Source organism: Ambystoma mexicanum, chromosome 5q, assembly GCF_040938575.1.
Source record: "Ambystoma mexicanum isolate Mex_15411 chromosome 5q, UKY_AmexF1_1, whole genome shotgun sequence".
NCBI lineage: Eukaryota > Metazoa > Chordata > Amphibia > Caudata > Ambystomatidae > Ambystoma > Ambystoma mexicanum.
This window is the reverse complement of record NC_090933.1, coordinates 97,447,585-97,470,518: the sequence shown is the minus strand read 5'-3', so window position 1 is coordinate 97,470,518 and position 22,934 is coordinate 97,447,585. Positions and strand designations below refer to the sequence as shown.

The window sequence follows — 22,934 nt, the reverse complement described above, 5'->3', positions numbered from 1 at the left end:
ACAAAAGATCTATAAATGTAATGGGATCCCTTCCGCAAGAAGATGCAGGTCCAGCTATGAAGTTCAAGTGCTCGAAGCGGGAACTAAACTTTAGGAAAACAGGACAGCATGAGTTCAATCTACAGGAAGGGAGCATCCCAAACGCCCCCCAAAAAAGTATCACGTGTTTCTTGCACTTTTGTACGACCAGAAGTCGACCATTTTATTAACCGTTATGTTTATGTGTATGTAGGGGTGGGTGTTGTGCCTGGACCCAGGGGACAGGTGTATAGGTGCTGGGGGACACTCAGCTGATGCACAAAGGACAGCTAGACACCCCATGAGCCCATAGTCATACGGGCACTTCAATGGCCGAGGGCACCCTGGCCATCACGGCCAACGCAGACGGAGTTGCCTAGCAGGGGCACGAGCACACAGCTGTAGAGTTGGCCAGCAGGGGCTCTGCTACACACAGGGGGCATCACGGACAGCATTGCCCAGGGGCACTGTCTTGGTAGAGGGCCCTGCAGGGAAGGCCCTCTGCCTGCTACGCAGCACCAGCATCGAACTGCAAAACAACGACGCAGCAGGCAGGAGTCAGTTGGTATCGACTGATGAGCGGGAAACCGCTCGTTCCTTTCATTAGTGGGTCACATGGTCACAGGCATCCGACACTAGCACGAGCCCTTATCAGGGACTTATTTCCTTATAGGTGCACAAAATCACAGTGTGGTTGCGGGCATCAGGGTTAAAAAAAAAAAAAAAAAAAAAAAAACATTCTTGGGTTGACCAAATGTTGTACGACCAAAATGACTGCTTTCAAAAAGAAGTCAGTAAAAACGTCAAGCCAAAAAGAAGCCTATGCATCGATCAACCGCACTGTGCATTAGATTACAAATCCCAAAGTGAGTTTTACCAATGTTTCCAGAGCTACCGAGTCTGGCAACATACAGCCATCCAATGGAACCACCGGACACCCATCAGAGCACTGCTCAACCGCATTGTGCGTGAGGGCAGGGGAGTTGCTAGGTCTGGAAAAGACCCGGGGCTAAGCTGATGTCGGAACTGTTGGGACTGGGGGCTAGCTAGTCTTTTGGCTGTAGCTCCTGAGATTCTATCCCGGGCTACAACCAAAAGATCAGGGGCTATAGCCCCCTTAGCCCCCCACTAGCAACGCCCCTGCGTGAGGGTGGGACAAGAAGCACCACGCGCTTTCAAAGGCTGCATAGCTAACAGTTTGGGGTGCTTTGAATTGGATACCAACTGAGAAAATAAGCCAATATAACTTCCAAAATTGTTTCCCCAATATGTATCCCGCATTAGCAATGTGACTTTGAGGAATACCAGTTATCACTTGGAATTTTTCAGTTTTAAAAAAAGTTGAACTGATAGTACGCTTGCACTTGATAACGACAACAAAACCCGTTGGAAAGCAGGCACCGAGCGATAGCGGAGGGGACACGCAGATTGGCATCAAGCAGACAGACTGAAATCGCAGACGCGTTGAGGTCTCGTAGGGCACGCTTCTTGACATGGCAAACAGTGGGCAGACAAGTCAAAGGGACCAAAGGTTATCCAGGCCTTTGTAAACCTGACCGAGGTCAGAGCCATTGAACTCTGCTTTGACAAGTTACTATAACTCACATATTTGCTTTCAAATCCCTCTGGGTGCTGGCACGTTCTAATCTGGTATCATTCTAGAAGGCCTATCGCCATGTTCAAACGGACTAGACAGAAATAAATGCGTTACATGCACAAGAGAAGATCGGGCGGCCATCTTAAAGACCCCACTCTCTCACAGACGTTTTCTAGCATTTGGAAATACTTCACACAAGGCTTCAAAAGAAACTCCTTTTCAAAATGTACACTTACATGAGACTTAAAGTACTTTTGGGCCGCCAGTCGGCCTCCTGCGTGTACAACTTTTTGCAGCGTTATATGGTCTCTCGCTCAACGAAAATTGCTTCAACTCCTCAGAACCTCACCTCGAGATTTTATTTACTACAACTATAAAACTATACATAGCAGCAAAACGTGGCTAAAGCGATCCCAAAGAATATTTATATACAGTACCATGTACTAATAATACGTATCTGCATAAGCAGTGCCCACTTTTGGATGTTAAAATACTTTATACGCTCGCAGGTCTTGAACAGAGATCCTCGTACTCAACACTGGAATGGCCATCACTGCCTGCAATAAAAAAAAAAATTGCTTGGGATTTTAGCACTGAAATGATACAAGAACCATTGCTAAATTGAAAGGAACGGTCACACCAATTACGAATAGGACAAATTAGCAGCTCACAAAGTCCAATCGTCTTATCATTGGCTGAGCGCTAATGTCATCAAAAGAAAGATTCATCAGAGAAGAAGTTAGGAACGTGCAAGTCTTGCACATGTTAATGTTAAAGGACATTTGTATCGCGCACTATCACCACCGGAGTGGTCCCCTGGCGCTCTAGCGGCTCTGAAAGAGGAAGGGAGGTTGAGTTAGTGGAAGGATGCAGGAAAAGTGCAAGAGAGCAGTGATGTGCTGTTGGCAGCCTCAGCCCGGTGGGTCCGTTGACTGGGCCTGGGGTGTTTGAGGCCGGTAGTCGTTGTGTACTGTTGTGCAAGACTATGTGTTTTTGTTTTGTTGTTGCAATGTAGTGAAGTTTGTGCGGTTTGTTGTGGTGTAGGTTTTGGTTGGGAGTTTGAGAGGTGTATGCAGAAAGGGAAATTGTTTGTAGGGTTGGTTAGTTTGCGTCTCTATCCTGAATTGAGGCGCTCGGCTTGCGTAGTCTCCCCTGATGCGGCTCTGTCCTGATCTGGGTCCGACTGGCATACAGGTTCCTTACTCCTCAGGCCCCCACCTCTAACATGTTCTCTTATAGCTCCCCTTATCCTCCCTTCATACTCCTGTGGCCAGTGCACCTGCCAATGTCAACCTCTCAGGTAGTGTGGTGATTGCCAATATCTCGACAATTCCACACCACTGTGATACCTGGCGGTAACTAAGTGGCGGGGGGAAAGTGTTGGTGGGATTGTCTGGGGTAGTTGACTCAGTCTCCATGCGTGCCGCCTGTGTTCCAGTCTATCCGGTGTCACCCGTCTAGGTGCCGTGGGAGTTACCCTCTCGGGTCGGGGTTGTCCGTGTCCTTTCCGGTTTAGTCCTCCTCTTTCTGGTTTGGTTTCCAGATTTAGTCTGGTATTGAAGAGCCAGGTTTTTAGTGATTTCCTGAATTTTAGGTGATCTTCAGTGTTCTCATTTCTTTTGGGATGTTGTTCCAGGTTTTTGCGGCTAAGTGGTAGAAGGAGGTGCCTCCAAGTTTTTTCTTAAGGTATGGTTTGAGTTCCAGGCGGATTTCGTTGCTTGATCGGAGGGGTCTCGTTGGTTTGTAGACTGTAATTTTCTTTTGTAGGAATTCTGCTCCTTGTCTGCTGATTACCCTGTGCATTATGCACATTGTTTTGAAGGTGATGCGATGATTTACTGGGAGCCAGTGTAGTGTTTTTAGGGCTGGAGTGATGTGGTCTCTTCTGGATAGTTTGAGGAGTAGTCTTGCTGCTGCATTTTGGATCCGTTGCAGTTTCTTCAGGAGGTATTCTGGCATTCCGAGGTAGAGGCTGTTTGCATAGTCGATTTTTGACGTGATGAGGACGACGATAGTCAGTGTTTTGTGCGTGACGGAGAGGAAACGTAGAATTCTTCTTGCCGTGTGGAGGAGGAAAAAGCATTTCTTCATTGTTGCATTTATTTGTGGTTCCAGGGTTAGGGAGTTGTCCATTAGGACTCCCAGATTTTTTACTACCTTCAATGGTGTTGGTGCGTTTCCCATTTCTATAGGCCATGGGATGGTAGTTTCCTTCTCTTGGTCTTTGGATACAATAATGATTTCTGTCTTTCCTGGGTTGATTTTCAGGTTGTTGGCACCCATCCAGTTGAAGACTTCTTTTAGACGGTCGGTTAGGGTTGAATGGTCGGCATCGGTGTCTTTGATTTTGTAGATGATCTGAGTGTCATCTGCATAGTTGTAACATGTAATGTTGTATTTTTTGAAGATTCTGATGACCGGAGTCTAGTAGATGTTGAAATATAGTGGAGATAGTGAGGATCCTTGTGGCACTCCAGTCGTTAACTCGTGGAGTGGATTTGAAAGGTTTTATCCATACGGTTTCTGTTCTGTCTGCTAGGAATGATTTGGTCCAGCGTAGAGCGTAGTGCTATGACTGTTATGCCTATGTCTTCTAGTCTTTTGGTCAGGGTGTCATGGCTAACTGTGTCAAAGGCTGCGGAGAGGTCGATCAGAATAAGGGCTGAGGTAGTGTGAGTCTGCGTTAGTTTTGAGGTCATCCCAGATGTATAGTAGTGCTGATTCCATTCCTCTCGCTGGTCTGAAACCGATTTGAGCTTGGTCCAGCAGGTGGTGTTTTTCTAAGTGTTCTTGGGTTAGTTTATATACGTAGGTGTCTAGAATTTTTGCTGGGTAGGGGATGTTAGAGATCGGCCTATAGTTGGAAAGGTCATCTACGTCACCACTTGTGTTTTTCAAGAGTGGCTTGATGTATGCCGATTTGAAGATCTTCGGTACAGTCCCTGTTGATAGTGATAGATTTAGAAGGTTTCTGTAGTGTTCTGCTGGCGATACTTGCGCGAGGATTGATTTGTAGATGTCTAGGGGACAGGGGGACCACAAGTGATCCCGCTTTCTTGCTTCGTTTTACCAGCATTGCGAATGCCTCTGCTGATATTTCAGGAAAGCATTGGAGTTTGTGCTTTGGTTCCGTGTTAGGTTTGTTGGGTTGTATGTTGTGGTTGGTTGGTCGCTTTTGTATGGTTTGTCGGATGTCATTTTTTTTTTTTTTAAGTGGTCTGCCAGGTCGTTGCATAGTTTTTCTGAGGGGTTTGGGGTGTTATCGCAGCCTGGTGGGTTTCTCATTTCTTCAATGATGCTAAACATTTCTTTTTGTGTGTCAGTGGCATTATTGATTCTGTCATCGTAATGTCTTCTCTTTGCCTTTTGAATTTCCTTCTTGTATGCACGGATTTGTTTCTGGTACAGTATTTTTTTCCCTGGGTTGTATTCTTTCCTCCATTCCAACTCCATCTTTTTGTCTTCCTTTTTCATGTCGTTTAATAGTGGGGTGAACCATTTTACCATTGTTCTTTTTTTGATGGGGTGAACGGTTTTTCTGGGGCAATCTTGTCTATTGTATCTGCGATCCATTTGTGTAGTATCTCTGCTTTCCTATCAAGGTCAGCTAGTTCCAGTTCTGTAGTTGAGCGTTTCATTAATTCCAGTTGTACGAATAGGTTGCTTTCTTTGACGCGTTTCCAGTTTTTTGGTGGTGATTGTGATTTTCGGATGTTGGATGTAGGCTTGGGTAGGCAGAGTGATCATGAATGGGATGATGAGATGGTCGCTCCACAGTATTTGTATCGGAGGTGCCGTGGTGATGAGTTTTTCCTTTGGTGAAAATTGCGTCTAGGGTGTGTCCTGCCGAGTGCGTTGCTCCTTTGACTCGTTGTCGTAGTTTCATGGTGCTGAGTTGTTCAATTAGTGAGTTGGCGTGGCTGTCTTCAAACCAGATGTTGAAGTCCCCCAGGATGATAAGGTGTTCATGGTTGATGGCTAGGTTGGTGATGGCTTCTATGAAGTTATCGACGAATGTTGCATCATATGTTGGCGGTCTGTATACCAGGATGAATGTGTTGTTGGTTTTTGGGCTTGCCGTTAGGTGTATTACCATGGTTTCACAGTTGAGGATGTTGACTGGTTCATCAGTTTTTATTTTCAGGTGTTCTTTGAATGCTATAGCGATGCCTCCTCCTTTTGTTTTTTCTGTTTATTTGTAGGCATTTGAAGTAGGTCGGAAGGCAGTTTTGGAGTGCGATTTTGTAGTTGTCGTCCAGCCATGTTTCTGTAATGAACAGGATGTCAATGCCGTTGTCGTTGAGTAGGTCGAAGACCTCTGTTGAGTGTTTTGACATGGATCTTGCGTTTATTAGATTGCAGTGAAGTTTGGAGGTGTTGTTTGGTTTGGGCTTTGTCGTGGTCGTCTTCTGCTCGGCGATGAGGTTTCCTTCCTGGTCAGTCACATGTCGCATCAGCACGGTCAGGTGGTCCACAGGGAGTAGGGGGTCTTTGTCACCCACTATAAACAGATTGTGACCCACCTACATCCCACAACACTGAAACTCAGGTTACATGTAGGAGTTAGTGTCGTTCAACATACTGCCTGGCAACACTGAACGAAACCACACATGTCTGAAATGACATACAGTATTTGAGCACCCTCCCCAGCAGGTGGGCACATTGAGGTTCATTCACTACAGAGACCTGGGAATAACACTTTGCTTTTATTGACGGTGTCCTGGGTTATTTGAGCAACAGTAACTACGTTGGTCAACACTATGGATTAAATTGAAACATAGGTGCCACTGTGTTCACTCAGAGCAATGCTTTTCATCTTAAATCCATTTCTGCAAACCAAGTGTAACACTTTCGTATAAACAAAGTTAAAGACATTCAGGAAATGTTAGCCAGCACCTATGACTGAGGGCAGGATAGCTCAAGATTTTATTTAAATTGTATTTATTTTTACTTAGAAATGATGCATGTAATTTTGTTTCTAAAAGGAAGGACTGCTAATCAGAACCAGTCATCTTTCATAATGCTCCATGCCAAAATTATAGTGCAGCCATGTGCCTTTGCTCAGACAGTCTCCTTACAGCCCTGCTCCTGCCGTGAACTTTGAATGCTCAAAGGTTAGATGTGCATTGCTGACAGCTGGTGGAGCACAAAGTTCCAAATGGCAGGCATTTTATTTATTTATTAAATCAACTGTACTTTCAATTCAAACCATAGCAACTGTGTATCCTAGTCACCTTGGTAGCACGTTAAACTGTAAATATAACCCATCTCCGGTTACGCCACGGTGGCTCCTGGGGTCACAATTCTACAACCACAGCATTTGGCTATCAGATTAGCATCAGCTTAGTGACCAGTGCACTAGCTATGGCAGGGCTGATCTGCATTAGCCGTCTTTCCACAACAGCTATATGGGACTTTGCCCAGAGAGCGGCTTCTTTGAAGGCAACACCTTCCTCTAAGGGCACCAAAACCTTGGCGTTTTAAAAGGAAGTTATGACAAAGCCACCCTCGCACAAGGGTGCTGATGACTGGAATCCTTTTGATGTCAGCAGCCATGGGAAGGGGTGGTGTTAGAGAAGTCAAAAAGGAGAGGGTAGGCCAGGAGAGGGACGAGTTCCACCATCTTGGTTTCTGCTAAATTTCTCTGCAACTTCCTGCAGACAAAGCACTCTGAATACGATGTCATAAAGCAAAGGACACTTGTTACTGTAGCCAGGATTGGATTTCTGACAACAGGCTTGCTTTGGACCAATAGTCTATAGCATTTTACCCTTACAAGGGAAGGAACCCCTTCTCTTAGTTTATTTAACTTGGGACTGTCGGAAGAAGGACTAACTGGAACTCTGTTCGGAATACAGTCTGTTCCAAAGTCCTTTACCACAGAAATAAAGACAGAGCTCCAAGGCAGAGGCAAGATCTGTTCCCTAACCACCCCCGAGGAACATTGGGGTTGGCACTGCTGTGCACCAAAGACACTGCGGCCCATGCACCGGTACAGGATCCTGCAGGTGCCAGATGAACTTCCAAGGAGTGGAAGTGTGGGACTAAGGACTCAATTTGTACCTTGAGACCCTGTATTGGGTCTTCCAGTAACCAACTCCAGAAGCAGCCTGGAACCTTGTTTTCCACCTCAAGACATTGCGTTGGCTTGACTGTATTCAACTCACTTCGAGCCATTACAAGATCTAGAGTGAGGTTTTTGGAACTCTACGCTCTTAGAGGCAACTAGACACTGGCTCACCCCATTGAAGCACCTCACTCGATCCCAGCCTCAACACTGAGGAAGCAGACAATGCGCCGTCTCAGAGATCGACTCGACAGAAGCGCTGTTTGCTGCATACTTAAACCAATTGAATCCATCGACTTGACCATCTCAAACATACACTCAAACCAACGGGAGCCCACGCCTTGAACAGGCTCGGCTTTGGGAACGCACAACACAACTCTTGCGGCAAAGGTTTGACTGCTGCAAAGCAGCCAGAAGCCCAGCTTAATGCGGTTGAGCCCCGAAAGGCAAGATACAAGAAGTCATTTAAGGAGGTCATGTCCCTTTGGTCCACCTTAGGGGACCATAGTGACTTATGTCTCCTTCTTTGCCTTTTAAAGACATAATCTTGAACATTGACATTACTGCTGAAATCTTTTGCCTGAACACCCCTATTTTTCAACCCAGAGTGCCCTTTCTTCTCAATAGCTTCAATTTTGTATGGAACCTTGGTTGAACATTCTACTCTTGTTTGCACTGCAACGCTATCAGCTCACACCCCTTCTGAAGATATGCCCTGTGGTCGGCCTGCGCTACCAAGATAGGTGAAGGAGGTATGCCCGTCGTGTGGTGCTGTTTCACCTGTATGATTGGGATCACTGCTGGTTTAGAAGCGCAAGTCTGAGCAGGAGATTTAGCCACTGCGCATACCTGTAATTTTGCACGGCAGTAGTAATTTGGCGCATGTAACTCCCCTCCCCCGCCCAATTTCTTGTTGGAAGGAGCAATCTTGTAAAATGTTGCCGTAGTCCCATTTCTCTATTTATTTTATCGCACTTCCATCGATATAGCACTGGCATTTTCCCTTTAAAAAATAAAGAGTGGTTAGATTACTGATTTTATTTACTGTTATAAAAATCTTTTTCTAGCTCTCAAAATAATATACTTTCCATCATGCAAGGGTGGGAGTGATAAGCCTCGTTCAGACAATACTACTGCAATGTAATGCCGAACTATGTTATTTATTTTACTGAGCATTTGTAAGGCGCTTTATACGCCAGAATTGTGTTTCAATGAAAACCCTAGCGAGAAAAGCCAACAGAAAGATCCCGTATACAGGCTCAAGGAAGGAGGATGTAGATTAGCAAAGTGAATGACGGTCATAGCTGCAGCAAACAATCTCGGGGGTTCAGATAAGTAGCTTTTTTTATTGTAATTGTTTATCACAAACCTTTACAAATAATATCAGCAAACAAAATAGCATTAAAAAAAATTACTAAAAAATAGTAAATTAGTCATCCAAATAAACAAAGTTGCAACATAACAGAACATTCAAAATGTGCATTAGCAGAACATTCAAAATGTGCATTACCGCAATGAAGGAATGACACACCTGGGGTAAAGAAAAATTCAAAATTGTCCAATATAGAGTGGTGACAACGTAAATCCAATGTATTTGTGGAATGCCTTAACCGGAAAACCACCATGGCCGTTGCAAGAACCACCCAGAAGAGGGGTGGGGTTCATTGTTCACGTCATCGCCAAAAGACCATTTCCTGCCAGATCCAGGATACATTTACAAATGTCCCACTGTGTAAACATGGAAAACAGACATGCAGGGTAGAAATATAAACCCCTTATAAGTGTACTTTCAAAAACGCACACAAATTCGGCACACACTGTCCAAATGCACATCTGAGCCTTCAGCAAGGCGAGGAGAGAGAAAATGGTAATTAGATATGGTTTCACTCCATGCCGTTAGGTATTGGTGAGGTATCGGGGGTGGTCTTACCATGATAGGTAATACTCCAGAGTTGAGGATGCCGATTAGCAACTATGGAGAAGGAGGAAAGATGATGTTTGGTGGGGGGTGTGAGAGCCGTGAATGATCTAGCACAGTGCACTGCCATTTTCTCTCTCCTGCTCTCCTCGCCCCTTGGTGCGCCCTACGTCTATCATCATTATGTCTCCAATTGAGCCATATGTAACTTGAATATTACAAATGTATACTGTTCCCACAGTTCCATGTGTGAAACTGTCACATCGCACTCACTTCACGTCACTATACTGTTCAACTGACATATGTATGTCCTCATGTCACCTGGCAATGTATAACTCACAATGCCACTCACCACATCACCAATATGGCACAACAACACAGCCTTGACAAAGACCTTCTGGTCGAAACACGCGTCTACTTTCTCCATGTAATTGGAAATACATGGGCGGCAACTCTATGCCAATTAAACCAACACTGCACTTAAACCCAAGTAGTAAGACTCATCATTTGCTTGTGCTTGACGCACTACCTTAACTGGTGACAACATTTGCAATCCAGAGATTTGGCTTTGGTGAATAGCGTGTATCTCATCATCCAGGCATGGATGGCCACACATGGACTAAGCCTGAATGATGACAAGACTGAGATTATCATCCTGGGCACCCCTTCCACAGCAAAAAAACTAGAACCTAGATATTTATCCTTCAACATAGACAATAACCTCATCCACACTGCCAATGAGGTGAAAACTCTGGGTGTCTACCTGGACTCGACCCTCACCTTCAATAAACAGGTCAATACAATGGCTTCCTCCACCTCATACGCAAATTAATTAGAACAGGCAAACCCTTCCTTTCCAACAACAGCTGTATTACCTTGGCAAGAGCGCTAGTTCTGTCGAAGCTGGATTACTGCAATGCCCTCTACATTGGAGCCAACAAGGCAACTATTAAAAAAATCCAGCTCCTCCAGAATAACGCCCTAAGAGCAGCTCTTGGTATCTCCAGGAGAAAGCACATATCCGAAATTAGTAAACTAAATAATTGGCTCTCTACTCACGATATAATCCAGTTAAAAGTCGCCTCACTCACATTCAAATGTATGAACAATGCTGCTCCCCGTTACCTCGCAAAAACAAAGAGGTGATGATGGCTGTAAGGTTTAGACTGAATCTTAACCACTGGCATTGCTCTGTGCAACCCTCCAGACCATCATTCTTCGCCTGCCAAGCCATTACAGAAGGGGAAAGACCATATGCAAATCAGGCTTGCTCCCAACCCCAAAAGGGGCAGTCCAGCGCGAACTGCTAGGTCACATCCCTTCTGCAAGAGACCACAAGCATCCCCAAACATGTTTCAGCCTTGTTGGGCCTCATCAGTGAGGAGTAGCTTGGGTCTCTAGGCCCAGCAGGCACGGGACGGGACCCACGTCTGGGCATACCCGTCCCACTCAGGGTGACAAAGCAAAAACAAAAGGTGATGGCTGGAAGGTTTAGACTGAATCTTAACCACTGGCATTGCTCTGGGCAACCCTCCAGACCATCATTCTTCGCCTGCCAAGCCATTACAGAAGGGGAAAGACCATATGCAAATCAGGCTTGCTCCCAACCCCAAAAGGGGCAGTCCAGCCCGAACTGCTAGGTCACATCCCTTCTGCAAGAGACCACAAGTATCCCCAAACATGTTTCAGCCTTGTTGGGCCTCATCAGTGAGTAGTAGCTTGGGTCTCTAGGCCCAGCAGGCACGGGACGGGACCCACGTCTGGGCATACCCGTCCCACTCAGGGTGACAAAGCAAAAACAAAGGTGATGGCTGGAAGGTTTAGACTGAATCTTAACCACTGGCATTGCTCTGGGCAACCCTCCAGACCATCGTTCTTCGCCTGCCAAGCCATTGCTGAAGGGAAAAGACCATATGCAAATCAGGCTTGGTCCCACCCCACCCAAAAAGACAGATTCACTAAAATTATCCCCACGAGGAATACTAGATCTTCCAGTTGTAACAGTCTCCCAGTCCCTAGATTCAAATTGTCTAGAGCGGGAGGACGTTGTTTTCAGGTTAAAGCAGCGTTACTTTGAAATTCTCTACCCCCGCTTCTGCGAGTGGATCAAACATATGATCAAACATATCGGAAATTCCTCCAGAATTTTATAACATGGCTGAAAGATTCTGCAAAGTAATGCTAGTCGCGACCCCTGACTGATGAACCGCTCCAGACACTGTATTATTTGCATATTACTACATCTACTGTATAGCTAAGTTGTTTACTATTTGACTCTATGATACTGTAACTTCATTGTGTACAAACTTGTACATAAGGATACTATTTTGCCTACTGCGTAGATGAGTGCTAAACTGCAAGATAATGTGCTACCTCTAATATGGTTGTACAGTGTAAATTGGACAATATGTTGTTGTTGTGCAACTAAGCTGCAAGTCTTCTTCTGCTATGCGCCCCGATACCTATGGGTCTGGTGCGCAATACAAGTAATAAAATACAAATACAAAAATTTCAGGCGGGGTTCACCATTTTCTTCTTAGAACAAACTAGCAGGCGCCACAGAAGTGTGGTGAATGAGGCGAAAAAAGAACGAATGGGGTTTCATTTTGTAATAAGTCAGTGCATTTTGGTTTGTCCTCAGGAAGTCAGCCACAGTCACTTTAAGAAGTCGACACGACCACCTCACTGATAACAACCAACACCCACTGCGGTGTCTCCCACAGAAACGCGATAAAGGACTGCTCATAACAAATAAGGATAGTAAAACATGAATTGCCAGACCTGCTGGCTGGCTGCCAGTGCAGCACTTGCCCCCAATCATGGCATTAGTGCTCCCCGAGGGGTGCCCGGCGCTCCTGCCCCCACGGAGCGGGTGCCTATGCAGAACGACACATGTGGAAACAATTCCCCATTTCAGAGAAATCACACTGGTGAAAAAGTCGCAAAATGTTTGCAGGCAGAACAAAGTCAAAAGGCAGAAAAACCGCGAACACACATGTATTGCTAACAATATAGAGTGCAACGTTTCAACTTTTATTTGAAAAACGAGGATGACATAATTATGCCTTTGTGCACTCGCTCTTATGCACATGAAGAAACCACTTCATTGCTTTTTCGGATACCCGTAAATAAGACACTCAACAGAAAAATGAAATGCGTCATGTCGTACGCCGCACCCTTTATCCGCATGTTTAAAAGGGTAGAAATGCGAAGCGTAACATGGTATTTAAATAGCGGTATGCGGGTCTAGTGTGCTTGGTTTCTTTAAATACTCGCATCTCAACTTCCAAAAGTTCCGTCTGCACCCCTCCCTGCGAAAAATCTAGAAAACCGTGAGCCAAATAATATGAAGGCAAGGAGAGCCCACTTAAACGGGGCTTTCTGTGCTCAGACAGGTGACTGTGCGTACTTTCGGAGAACGGCTGTAGCCGCAGGGCAGAAGGACAAAACCCACATTGTTTCCCTTCAGACCAAGGGAGCGCGTGTATTGACAAGCAGTGCGTGACTGGCCCCTGCTGTGGCGGGAGGCTGGCTCTCCCCCTCAGCCAGCGGGGCGTGTTCTCCCGGCCTAGAAGGTGCCCTCCTGACACGCCCCGCTCGCCAGAGGGGCAACAGGACGACAGTACCCCCCCCACCACCCCCACCGACCACCGACACGGCGGATTAACAGGCGTTCACGTGCACACATAAAGCCACAAACTCCCGTCAGAGTGCACGAAAATAGAGGGTTGCAATAGGCGCGCGCGATGTGCAATATATACTATAACTGCGATATAAGTGGGATGGAACGAAATGAAAAGACTCAATACATGCATTGGCAAAGCGTTAGATGTCGAGTGCAGCCTCACAAGCCGCTATAATGTCAGGACGTGCCTGGTATAGTCACCATATGCCACGGTATGAGTTCACCTATGCAGGTGCTGCTGCGTCATATGCGCAGTGCGGCCTCAATCGGCCGAGCAACCCCCTATTGCGTCTGCTAAATCCTCATATGTAATAAAATATACCCTTAAGTGCGCTAACCTTCATGCATCAGATGTGGATGCAATCCCAGCCCCCAATAATGCCTAGTACACGCGCCATATGTCAAGGCAACCCTCACTGATGTCAGATTACCTTTTCTAAATACGCCTATTATAAAATGAGTGATGTTCATTCACCAATAAAAAAAAAGGATTACTAATAAAATCCTAACAATACAAGCCTTACACTTTGCACTGCATTGACTGTTAACCTTAGAAGAGCCGGCCACACTTAACTTTCAATGTCCAATCAGGGTGGCATGCTCGGAAAACATTGAGATAACGATAAAACAAATAACTTCATGCTGTGAGTAAAAGGACCGAGATAGACGTCACACCATACCAAGCAACAACAACAATTAAAGTGTTTAACGCAAAGCAGGCACCCAATTCAAACTAAAAATGCAGGACAAAAACACCGTGTTGTCAAGCCTCGGCCATCTGGGACTCTTTAAGTTTAAATTGTTAGCAGATGCAATTAAGGTAAACACGAATGTTCAACTTGCAGCAAAGCGCAAAGGCAGAACAACATAAAAAGGAGTGAAGAATAACAACAGTGCAGGTGGGTGTGTACAAACACACACACATTTCATTTCTACCTCTATATAGTCATACCAACAGTAGGTGTAAGCGAGATATACTATATGCACAAAAACCTTTTTTTAAAAAAAATCCCTGTGATAGCCTTGCTAGCCAAAATGGGAACAGCTGCAAGTTTTCCAGTGAGGATGATGGAGGCATTCGGGAGAGTTGTAAATGTACAGCACGAGCCACACCACCAGAGAAGACACTGAGCAGGGCGCTCCGTGCCAAATGGCCAGGGGGCAAAAGAAAAGCATGATAAGGAGTTCTCACTCCTGCAGAAATTAGAAGGTATGATTCCGTTTTCGTTTTAATTCGCACACATCCACACCCGAGGCTAGCACAGTTCTGTTTAAAATTGGAATCCATTGTTAGATGCCCCAAAATGTTGAAGCCAATGATGGGAAGGAGACAAGGCATGGACGGATGACACATCTGAGCTGCCAGACCCAGATGCCATCGCCCAATCTGCCGCCCGCCCCTCAGGGTGCTCCAGCCTGTCTCCTGCACACCAGCACTATCTGAACAAGTGATAAGGCGCTGCTAGATAATCTGCGCCAAAAACTGGAGGAATGCTGCGAGTAGCCCAAAGACCCCTGGCTTCCTCCTCACTCCATAGGCAGGAGCCCCAAAACTTATTGGAGGCAGCCCCGGCCCCCACCAATCACCATCACCTGTTGAAGAGAGCACTCTGCTGCAGTGCCCCCCAGACAGCAGACGAGATCTCGGCAGGTCGCTGCTTTGACCATGGGTGGGACTCGCGCAACACTCCCACCTCGGCCTCAGGTCCGCATCCCTCCCTCCCGGCAGCGACGCGCCTTTTGGGGACTGCTCTGTGCACAGCGCCCCTGCCGCGGAGCTCCGTACCTTTACACCGAGGTGCAGGTGTTCCCCCGAGTTTGCTGCTCCTCTGCGAGCGGCGGCGGCGCCCGGCTCCCGCAGGGCGGGCTCCATGGTCCCCGGCTCAGCGGTGGGCAGTTTTCATGTTTTTTCCAGCCCCGGCTCCCCTCCGCCGCGGATGCAGCCAGCGTGAGAACCCCGGCTGATCCTGGCGCCTGTACTGGGAGGGGCCTCTTCGTACACAAGCCCGCCCCTCCCTACTGAATAATGCAAACGGGGCGGCCCCTTTCGCACAGCCCACCTGCTGGACTGAAGAAAAAGTACAATGCCCAAGTGCCCTGCCGCAGGACACGCCCTTACCGGCCATCTTGGGTAAGGGCAGGGGTTGTCACCGCAGGGAGTAGACGAATGCCTCAGAACGTCGTAAATCAAAACACCCATGTTTTATTATCAAGCCGGGCAGGCAACTAGACGTAAACTAAAGGGCGCATTGTGCGACCTTACCTTTAGATACTTGCGTGACTGGTATGTTGGAGGATTAGTCTTAACTGGTGCAATTTAAAGCTCATTGGGGCTGTGGAACTGCCCAAACTTAAAACATACTAGGCAGGTGAAAACAGAAACTATCCACTTTGGCGGGCGAGAGCCCATTGAATTATATGGGCGGGTTAGGGACTTGGCCAGCGAGTGAAAGAATTCCATGGTGGCAGACACCCGCCAAAAGCTGTCAGTTGAGAGGTGTGATAGTGGAGAAGTGAGATTTTGTAACAGAAATCGGGAGAATCTAATTTTGCCATTGGATTGAATTTGAGTTAGAATTATTTTAGAAGGAAGAAAGTAAAACATAGCAACATTTTTCATGGAAAAATTGGGGAGTCTCCCCCCCCAACTTGGGAGGGATGCTGTGTGGTGTAGAGGAAGGGACAAAGAGGGACCATGACGGGATACATCATGACGCAACTAAATTAATAAAAAGAGGCTCGGCAGCCACAACGGGACCAGCACCAGTTACACCATTTATACACGCACGTGTTGTTATTCTTTGGTGTGGGCAGCCCGCTCAGGCTCGGTCTCTCGCGTGACCCACACCTGCCTGAAGATATGCACAGCCAGTTAAAAGCTGCTGCGTGTGACGGATCTATCGAACCCGTGGTCCGGGCAATGAGAGAGGCGAACAGCCATCTGCTCTTGCACCGGCCATCACCGCCATACAGAGCGCACTGGTGGTACGATGCCTGCAATAAGTAAGCACCTCTCCCGGTGTAAATCATCCAGAGCGCCGCCTGCACAGGGAAAGCATCTCAACTGGGACAGGGCCCCGCCGACGAGCAACAAGGAGTCTGGACACATACCCTTTCCCCTAAACCAAATGTTGGTGGGCGCAGCACACCATCGCCAGAGCGAAAGGAAACGTAACAGCTGAAGGGATAAACCTGGATGCAAAACAATCCTGCAAGCCTATTAACAACGTGACATGGAGCACCAATGCACGTGTGTGCTGACACCATCATCACTCAATGCGCCCAGGAGAGCAAGGGAAGCTGTGGAGACCATTCTTGCAGCAGGGGTCAGCAGGAAACCCCTACAGCCACAAAGGGATCTCAAGACCATCAAGCTGGGTGTGGCACCCAGCAAATATAGAAACAAAGGTTACCCGCACTCTAGCCCAGAGCGTAGTAAGGCAGAGAGTGGCCCTACCAATGGTTTTGATGCTCCGACCCCCACGAAGCACCCAGAGAAGGAAAAGGGGGGAAACATAGAAAGCACAGACTACCTGCAATTCCCAGCAAGTGCGCACACCGGAGCACCAGCGACCCACCTCAAGAAGTGTGCAGAGGGTGCCCCTGAAGATTGCCACCTCACCAAGTGTGCAGAGGGTGACCCCGAAGGCCGCCACCTCACCAGGCAGCATGTTGGATGAGCAAAAATCACGACCAGCCCGGGGAAACACCCACAGGTCACCAAGAGAGCCCTCTGGAAGGAGAGAGCCACACGCAGGAACCACTACGTGGCAAGACTTCTTACAAGGCTTGTTCATGAAGCCCTTTGACCCCTACTCAGATGGTGCCACCCCCCTGAGAGGTGGGGGGGCTGTGGCTGCATCAATTTAAGCTGCACCTCAATTCAAAGAAAATCTTGGCAGCAAAAGAAAAACGCACATTCCTCATGCTGGACCTGGGAACACTAGCCCTGCGGCTATTCAATGCCCTGCTCAATAGAGGCCCGGAAGACGACTATAAAGCGGCCAAAACGGTGCTCAACAATAACTTCAAGCCCCTACTGAATCCAAATTGTGAGAGATTCTAGCTTAGGCTAGTGAGGCATCGATACTCAGAGGCAATTGACATCTTTCGTGCAAGAATACGGCAATTGGCCGTGGGATGCGAATTTCCCATCAAAGAGTTCTCCGTTCGACAAGTCATTCATTCATGGCATCTCATCTGAAAAGCTCAGGAGAGCGTTCTTGTCTGAGAGAAACCTACTGCTAGAACGAATTCTGGAGATGGGATGACCGAGAGAAAGAACAGACTCTCAGGTAGCGCCCATGGAGGCAGCCATGAGTCTCATGCCAATTGACACAGACAAGCCAACCACAAGCATTGCCGCGATCGACTGAAAGGGAAATACCGGAGGAAGAGCCCTCACCTTACCAAAGCACCCCATACAGACACAGCAGTTGTGTAAAGGGTGCAGAGGGGCCTTGCATAAGGAAGAAACGTGCCCTGCCATTGGAGCAACCTGCCGTAAGTGCAGAAAAATAAATAGTGTTTCCTCCATCTGCATCAGCTCCAAGGTCCAGCAAGAGCCTCGAAGGTCAAACTTGAGAGCCAGCCAGACGCCGAGAACAGGCTACCAAAAGAATCACAAAGGAAAAGCAAGAATGGTGGGGTGAGAACAAAGTCAGAGTGAACGCGCCTGTGAAGATAGCAAACAATCAGAGGGAAAGGCATCTTCAGAGCGACACACAAACCACTGGAAGAGAGGTATGTCCCAAATGTAATGAACCCAGGGTGGGAATGACCCACATGTTCTGGGGTTGCCCAGTGATACAAGGTTTCTGGGCACAAGCTGCAGCAAGAGTGGCAGGTGCGGACATTGATGTAGAAGTGCAAACACCGGCGGCCTGCCTCTTGGGCAGATACAAACGCAGCAGTAAAAACAAACCACTGAATAGGCTTAAAGATCTAATATATATAACGGCAAAAAGGCGCATAGCCATGGGATGAAAGAGCCCTACAAATCCAAGCAAAGCACAATGGTGGGGGAACCTTACTAAGTGGATAACAGCCAAAACTGGAGCATGGGAAACTGCAATACAAGAACAGAGACTAGACACCAGTGAAGGCCTGCACCGATGGATAGCGCTAACAGTGCAATTGCTCCAACCCAATGCGTCAGGCGCTACCTCAGACGAAGCGAATAGCCAGGTCCGGAAGCTGGCACAACGAGGACTGGTGAACAAATCGTGGTCTTGGAGGGGGGTGGGGGGGTTGGGAAAGTGGGCAGGGGAGTTAAGATATGTTAATCATGAACATCGCACTGATAAAGTTATATGTTTGGTTACGAATTGTTAAAACCAATAAAGAAATAATTAAAAAAAAAACACTGGAAGAGACCTCATACTGGCAGTGGAACCAGCCAAGAGCACCAGAAGAACAAAACATAGGTCCCAGCCAACATGCACAGTACTCATGAACAGCACACCAATGTGAATGGTCATTGATACTGGGCCCACAGGAAATGTTATGCTGTTGAACAAGTTCAAAACAACTGCAGAAATCCCCCAACTGCACCACAAAACAGTTTGGCTCTATGCATATTGCAAAAAAAGCTCTCCCTGTAAAGGGGTCTTTCAAAGCTGAAGGAAGTGTGCCGCAGCAGGATATAAGTTCTTGATGCAGGCATAGAGACACTGTTAAGCTGCAGAACAGTAGAGAAATTGAAACTCATTTACTTTGCCTTCAACCTGCAGAAGCCTGTCATTGACAGATTACTGGAGAAACATGCAAAGCTATTTAAAGGGATCAGCTGTCTGAAAAACTGGACCGTCACGCTCTAAATAGGCACCACCTTGGAACCAGAGGCAATTAGACACAGGAGAGTTCCATTCCATATGTGTGTTGCCGTAGAACCAAAGTTAAAGAAATGGGAAAACTTGAACATATTGAGAAGACGTCAGGGCCCACCATGTGGGTATCCCTGATAGTTGTCACCAAGAAGCCAAAACAGCCAAACGCGGCACATATATGTATCGATATGAGGTTTAGCAATCCCGTGATTGGACGCAAATGAAATATAACCCCCACGATTGATGAAGTGATTGTTGACTTAACTGCAGCCGCCATTTTCAGAAAACTGGATCTCCTGTCAGACTACCATCAAATCAAGCTGGCCAGAGAGTCTCTGTACAGTATGACCTTCTCCTCGCACCTGGGGCTCCGCAGATACCGCCGACTCAACTTCGGTAATTCGTTGGTGGCCAAGGTCTTCCAAAATGAGATCTGCAAGGTACAGCAAGACCTGCCCGGTGCCACGAATGTCAGCGATGATAACTTAGTGATTGCAGTTTGGAAGAAGAGCACAACACATGACTGGCAGTAGTGCTACAAGGGCTAGAAAAGTGAGGACTGACACTTGTGAGAAACCTGAAGGTGTTTCTCTAGCTAGTCCCCAGGGATCTGTGATCCAGGTGGACAGGACATGGCCATCATAATTTGATCCAGTACCTGGATGGGCTTCCTCAGGGAGTGGGAGTGGGACACCGCAGGGTGAGATGCGGTATCCCCCTTCCTTTGACACCTTTTCCCCATCCTCTCACGTGGGACATTCAAAACCACTGCCCCCCCCTTTTTCCAACACAAACACTTTTGCACAACACAAAGGACAACGGACTAACACCAGGTTTGTTTACTTGACATGTCCCAATACAAGGGTCAGGCAAATTCAGGCAATTAATCAGAATCACACATACCTGACAGCCCTTTACCTTCCCCACATGAATAAAAGGTGGAGCCAGAGAGCACAGGATGAGCACGGCAGACAGCACGACCAGACGGCTAATCAGGCGCAGCAGTTCAAGAGAAGAAAAAAGGCATCAGGAATCGGGTTAGTGGCAAGGAGAGAAGTGACCTTGCCCGTTTCGCCTCAGACCCACGGAACCTTCGAGGAGGAAAGCCTAAAATGGCAAACAATAGCACAAGTGTCTTGCAGCAGATTTCAACGGTACACGGGGCAAGCCTACGCCGATAAGCAGGAGCAAGGGAATCTCCCATGATCGTGGTACCAGCCATGACTCCAGAGTAGCCGAAAGCCAAGCAGATCATCACAGCCAGTGAGTCTAGGGGAGAACCGATACGAACAGGGCTGTGTTAATTGAGGATCGCAAAGTGGCAAGTTTGAACCAAGTTCAATGAACTGTAAGAAGTAGTAAGGGGAGACCAGCTACAGAAGGAAACCTGCACCACGTGGGTGCCAACACGAGAGACTTGGGTCAATCCCCATCTGAGAGAAACTACAAATACCAGAAGGCCGTAGGAGGGCCGTCAAAGTGGTCATACAGGAGGTCTAGTAAAATCCCTGTACAATCGAAAGACCTTGATCTACAAACTGTGTGAGAGAAAGGGAAGTGAATCCCACAGTGAGAGAAAACAAGGGACGCAAATCCTAAGAGGGGCAAACACTAAAGTCCCAAGAAACAGTGTGTTGACAGAAGTGAACCGGGCCGAGGGATGTCCGTGGGAACTGTTTAAAAAGACATTAAGATTTGCGAAGAAGGAAAAGCCACAGTAAACCCGACCTAGGGAGGCTTAGATCAAGAGGGGTCAGCGCCCAGAAGAGGGAGATCCAAGGGTGGAGAATCCTCCACAAAGAAACAAACTTTCATTTGTTGAAGGAAATTTTGGTTTTATTATTTTGAAGACATCAGGTCCTCGAAGGCAAGAGACTTTCAAGTGAAACGAGACTTGGCCATCGACGGCCCTGATAGTTGATAAGTGAACTTAACTGTCATCTCATGCTGGGAAAGCTTGAGAGTGTGCTGTGCCCCACGATCCCACCTTACCCCCTGCTCAAAACGTGGGGAAAGGAGACCCAGGCTACCGCATCCTGACGTATTATTTGAAAACACTTCTTTCTTTTCTTGAGAACTTTTCCACACCCCTTTTTGTATTAGTTGTAAGGTTTGGCAATAGGTTTCTTAGTATAAGCCCTTTTTATTTTACACAGCGCCACTAGGACTGCCTTATTTTTCATTTGATGTTAGGTTTAGCATAGAAGTTTTTCCAACCTACATTCTGCATTCATTGTTCAATAAACACCATTGAACTGTGATCACTTGTGTCTGTCTTACTTGTTGCCACCATGAGTTGCTCACACCCTGCACGCTGATAAATGTGAATTCGGAAAAAGGGAGTTGGCATTTTTTTTGGATATGTCTTTAATGCGAACGAAGTATTCCCTGACCGAACCAAGGTGGCGGATGTCAAGAGTGCATAGCCGCCAACCACTGCAACAGAAGACTGGAGCTTTATGGGCATGGTCACCTATTGCAGCCGGTTCATACCGGACCTAGCGACGGTCACAAAACCCTGACAGGCGCTCACCAGGAAGGAAGCGCTGTGGACATGGGTTGAAGCATTTCAGCAAATAAAAGACTCGCTCACAACCAACACCATGATCGCATTCTTCAACACAGCATGGAAAACAGAACTACTGGTGGGTGCCTGTCCAGTGGGACTGGGGGCAGACCTTACCCAAACAGACCAGGAAGGAGTCACTCATCCCATCGTTTTGGCAGCTGGGCGCTAACAAAAATGGAATAAAACAATGTGCACATTGAGTGAGAGGCCCTCGTCATCATGTGAGGGTGCCGACATTTTCAAGTGTACCATCTGGGACATCATGCCACGATCTACACGGATCATTAGCCGCTTGTATCAATCTTCAAGGTGTCGGCCGCACATCCCCCCAGCAAGGCTTGAACCCTGGATGCTCCAGCTACAACTATTCGATATCGAAGAACTGTACAGATCCAGAGGAGACAACCCAGCTGACTACTTGTTTTGGCACCCTCGGCCAGCGACACTGGCAGAACCAGAAGCGACACAGGAGACTGATGAGCATGTCTGCCATGTGATCCTGTGCGCCCAACAAATGAAACTGGAGGAAATTATAAGCGAAACTGCACGAGACATGTGCTTTCAGCTAGCAAAGGAATCCATCCTGCCGGGCGACTGGAGGAGCTTTCTGGCAGCAACAATGCACTGCACTCTGGTAGTCCAAGAATTGTTGCAAGGCCTATTTGGGATACGCCAAGAACTCTCTGTCTCGCCAGACAGAATATTACTAAAAGATCACTGCATCATCCTACCAACTATGTTAGAGGAACGAGCACTGCGGCCAGCCCATGAGGGCTATCAAGGGATCATCAAAACGCAGGCATTCCTCAAATCAATAATGTGGCTGCCGAATATGCGACAGAAAGTGATGTTGCTGGTAGGATCATACACAGACTGCAAAGCGACCCAAGACAAGGACCTCAGAGCCAATCGCGTGTCCCCCACGCAGCCAGCGGAGGTGGGACGTGATCAGCCTAGATTTCTGTTCGATGGCCAATGAAGCATACCTGTTAGTGGAGGTAAGTTAGTTCAGCAGGTAACCCGAGGTGGAGCCGGTGAGGTCCACAGATGCTACATCGGTCATAACCGCGCTTGAGAAGATGTTCGCCGTACAGAGACTGCCAAACAAAATCAAAAAGTGACAATGGTCCTCTGTTTAAAGGACGGGAACTGCATCGGTTATTGGACAATCTAAACGTACAGCACCACCGAATCACCCCAGGTTGGTCCCAGGCCAACTGTCAAGGATGGCACTCTGTCAAGTGTGGCACAG

The 22,934-nt window shown here is 47.3% G+C and overlaps 1 protein-coding gene across 3 annotated transcripts in view; it reads right to left on the bottom strand.

Annotated features, from left to right (window-relative positions):
- Nucleotides 1–15,266, bottom strand: part of PLEKHG4B (pleckstrin homology and RhoGEF domain containing G4B) — a 646,071-nt gene extending 630,805 nt beyond the window's left edge. For all 3 annotated transcript variants that reach the window (XM_069620594.1, XM_069620595.1, XM_069620596.1), the window contains exon 1: nt 15,072–15,266. In XM_069620594.1, coding sequence (XP_069476695.1) covers nt 15,072–15,158 — 87 coding nt within the window. In that variant the 5' untranslated portion in view covers nt 15,159–15,266. The remainder of the gene's footprint in view (nt 1–15,071) is intronic.
- Between the last annotated feature and the right edge of the window lie 7,668 nt (nt 15,267–22,934).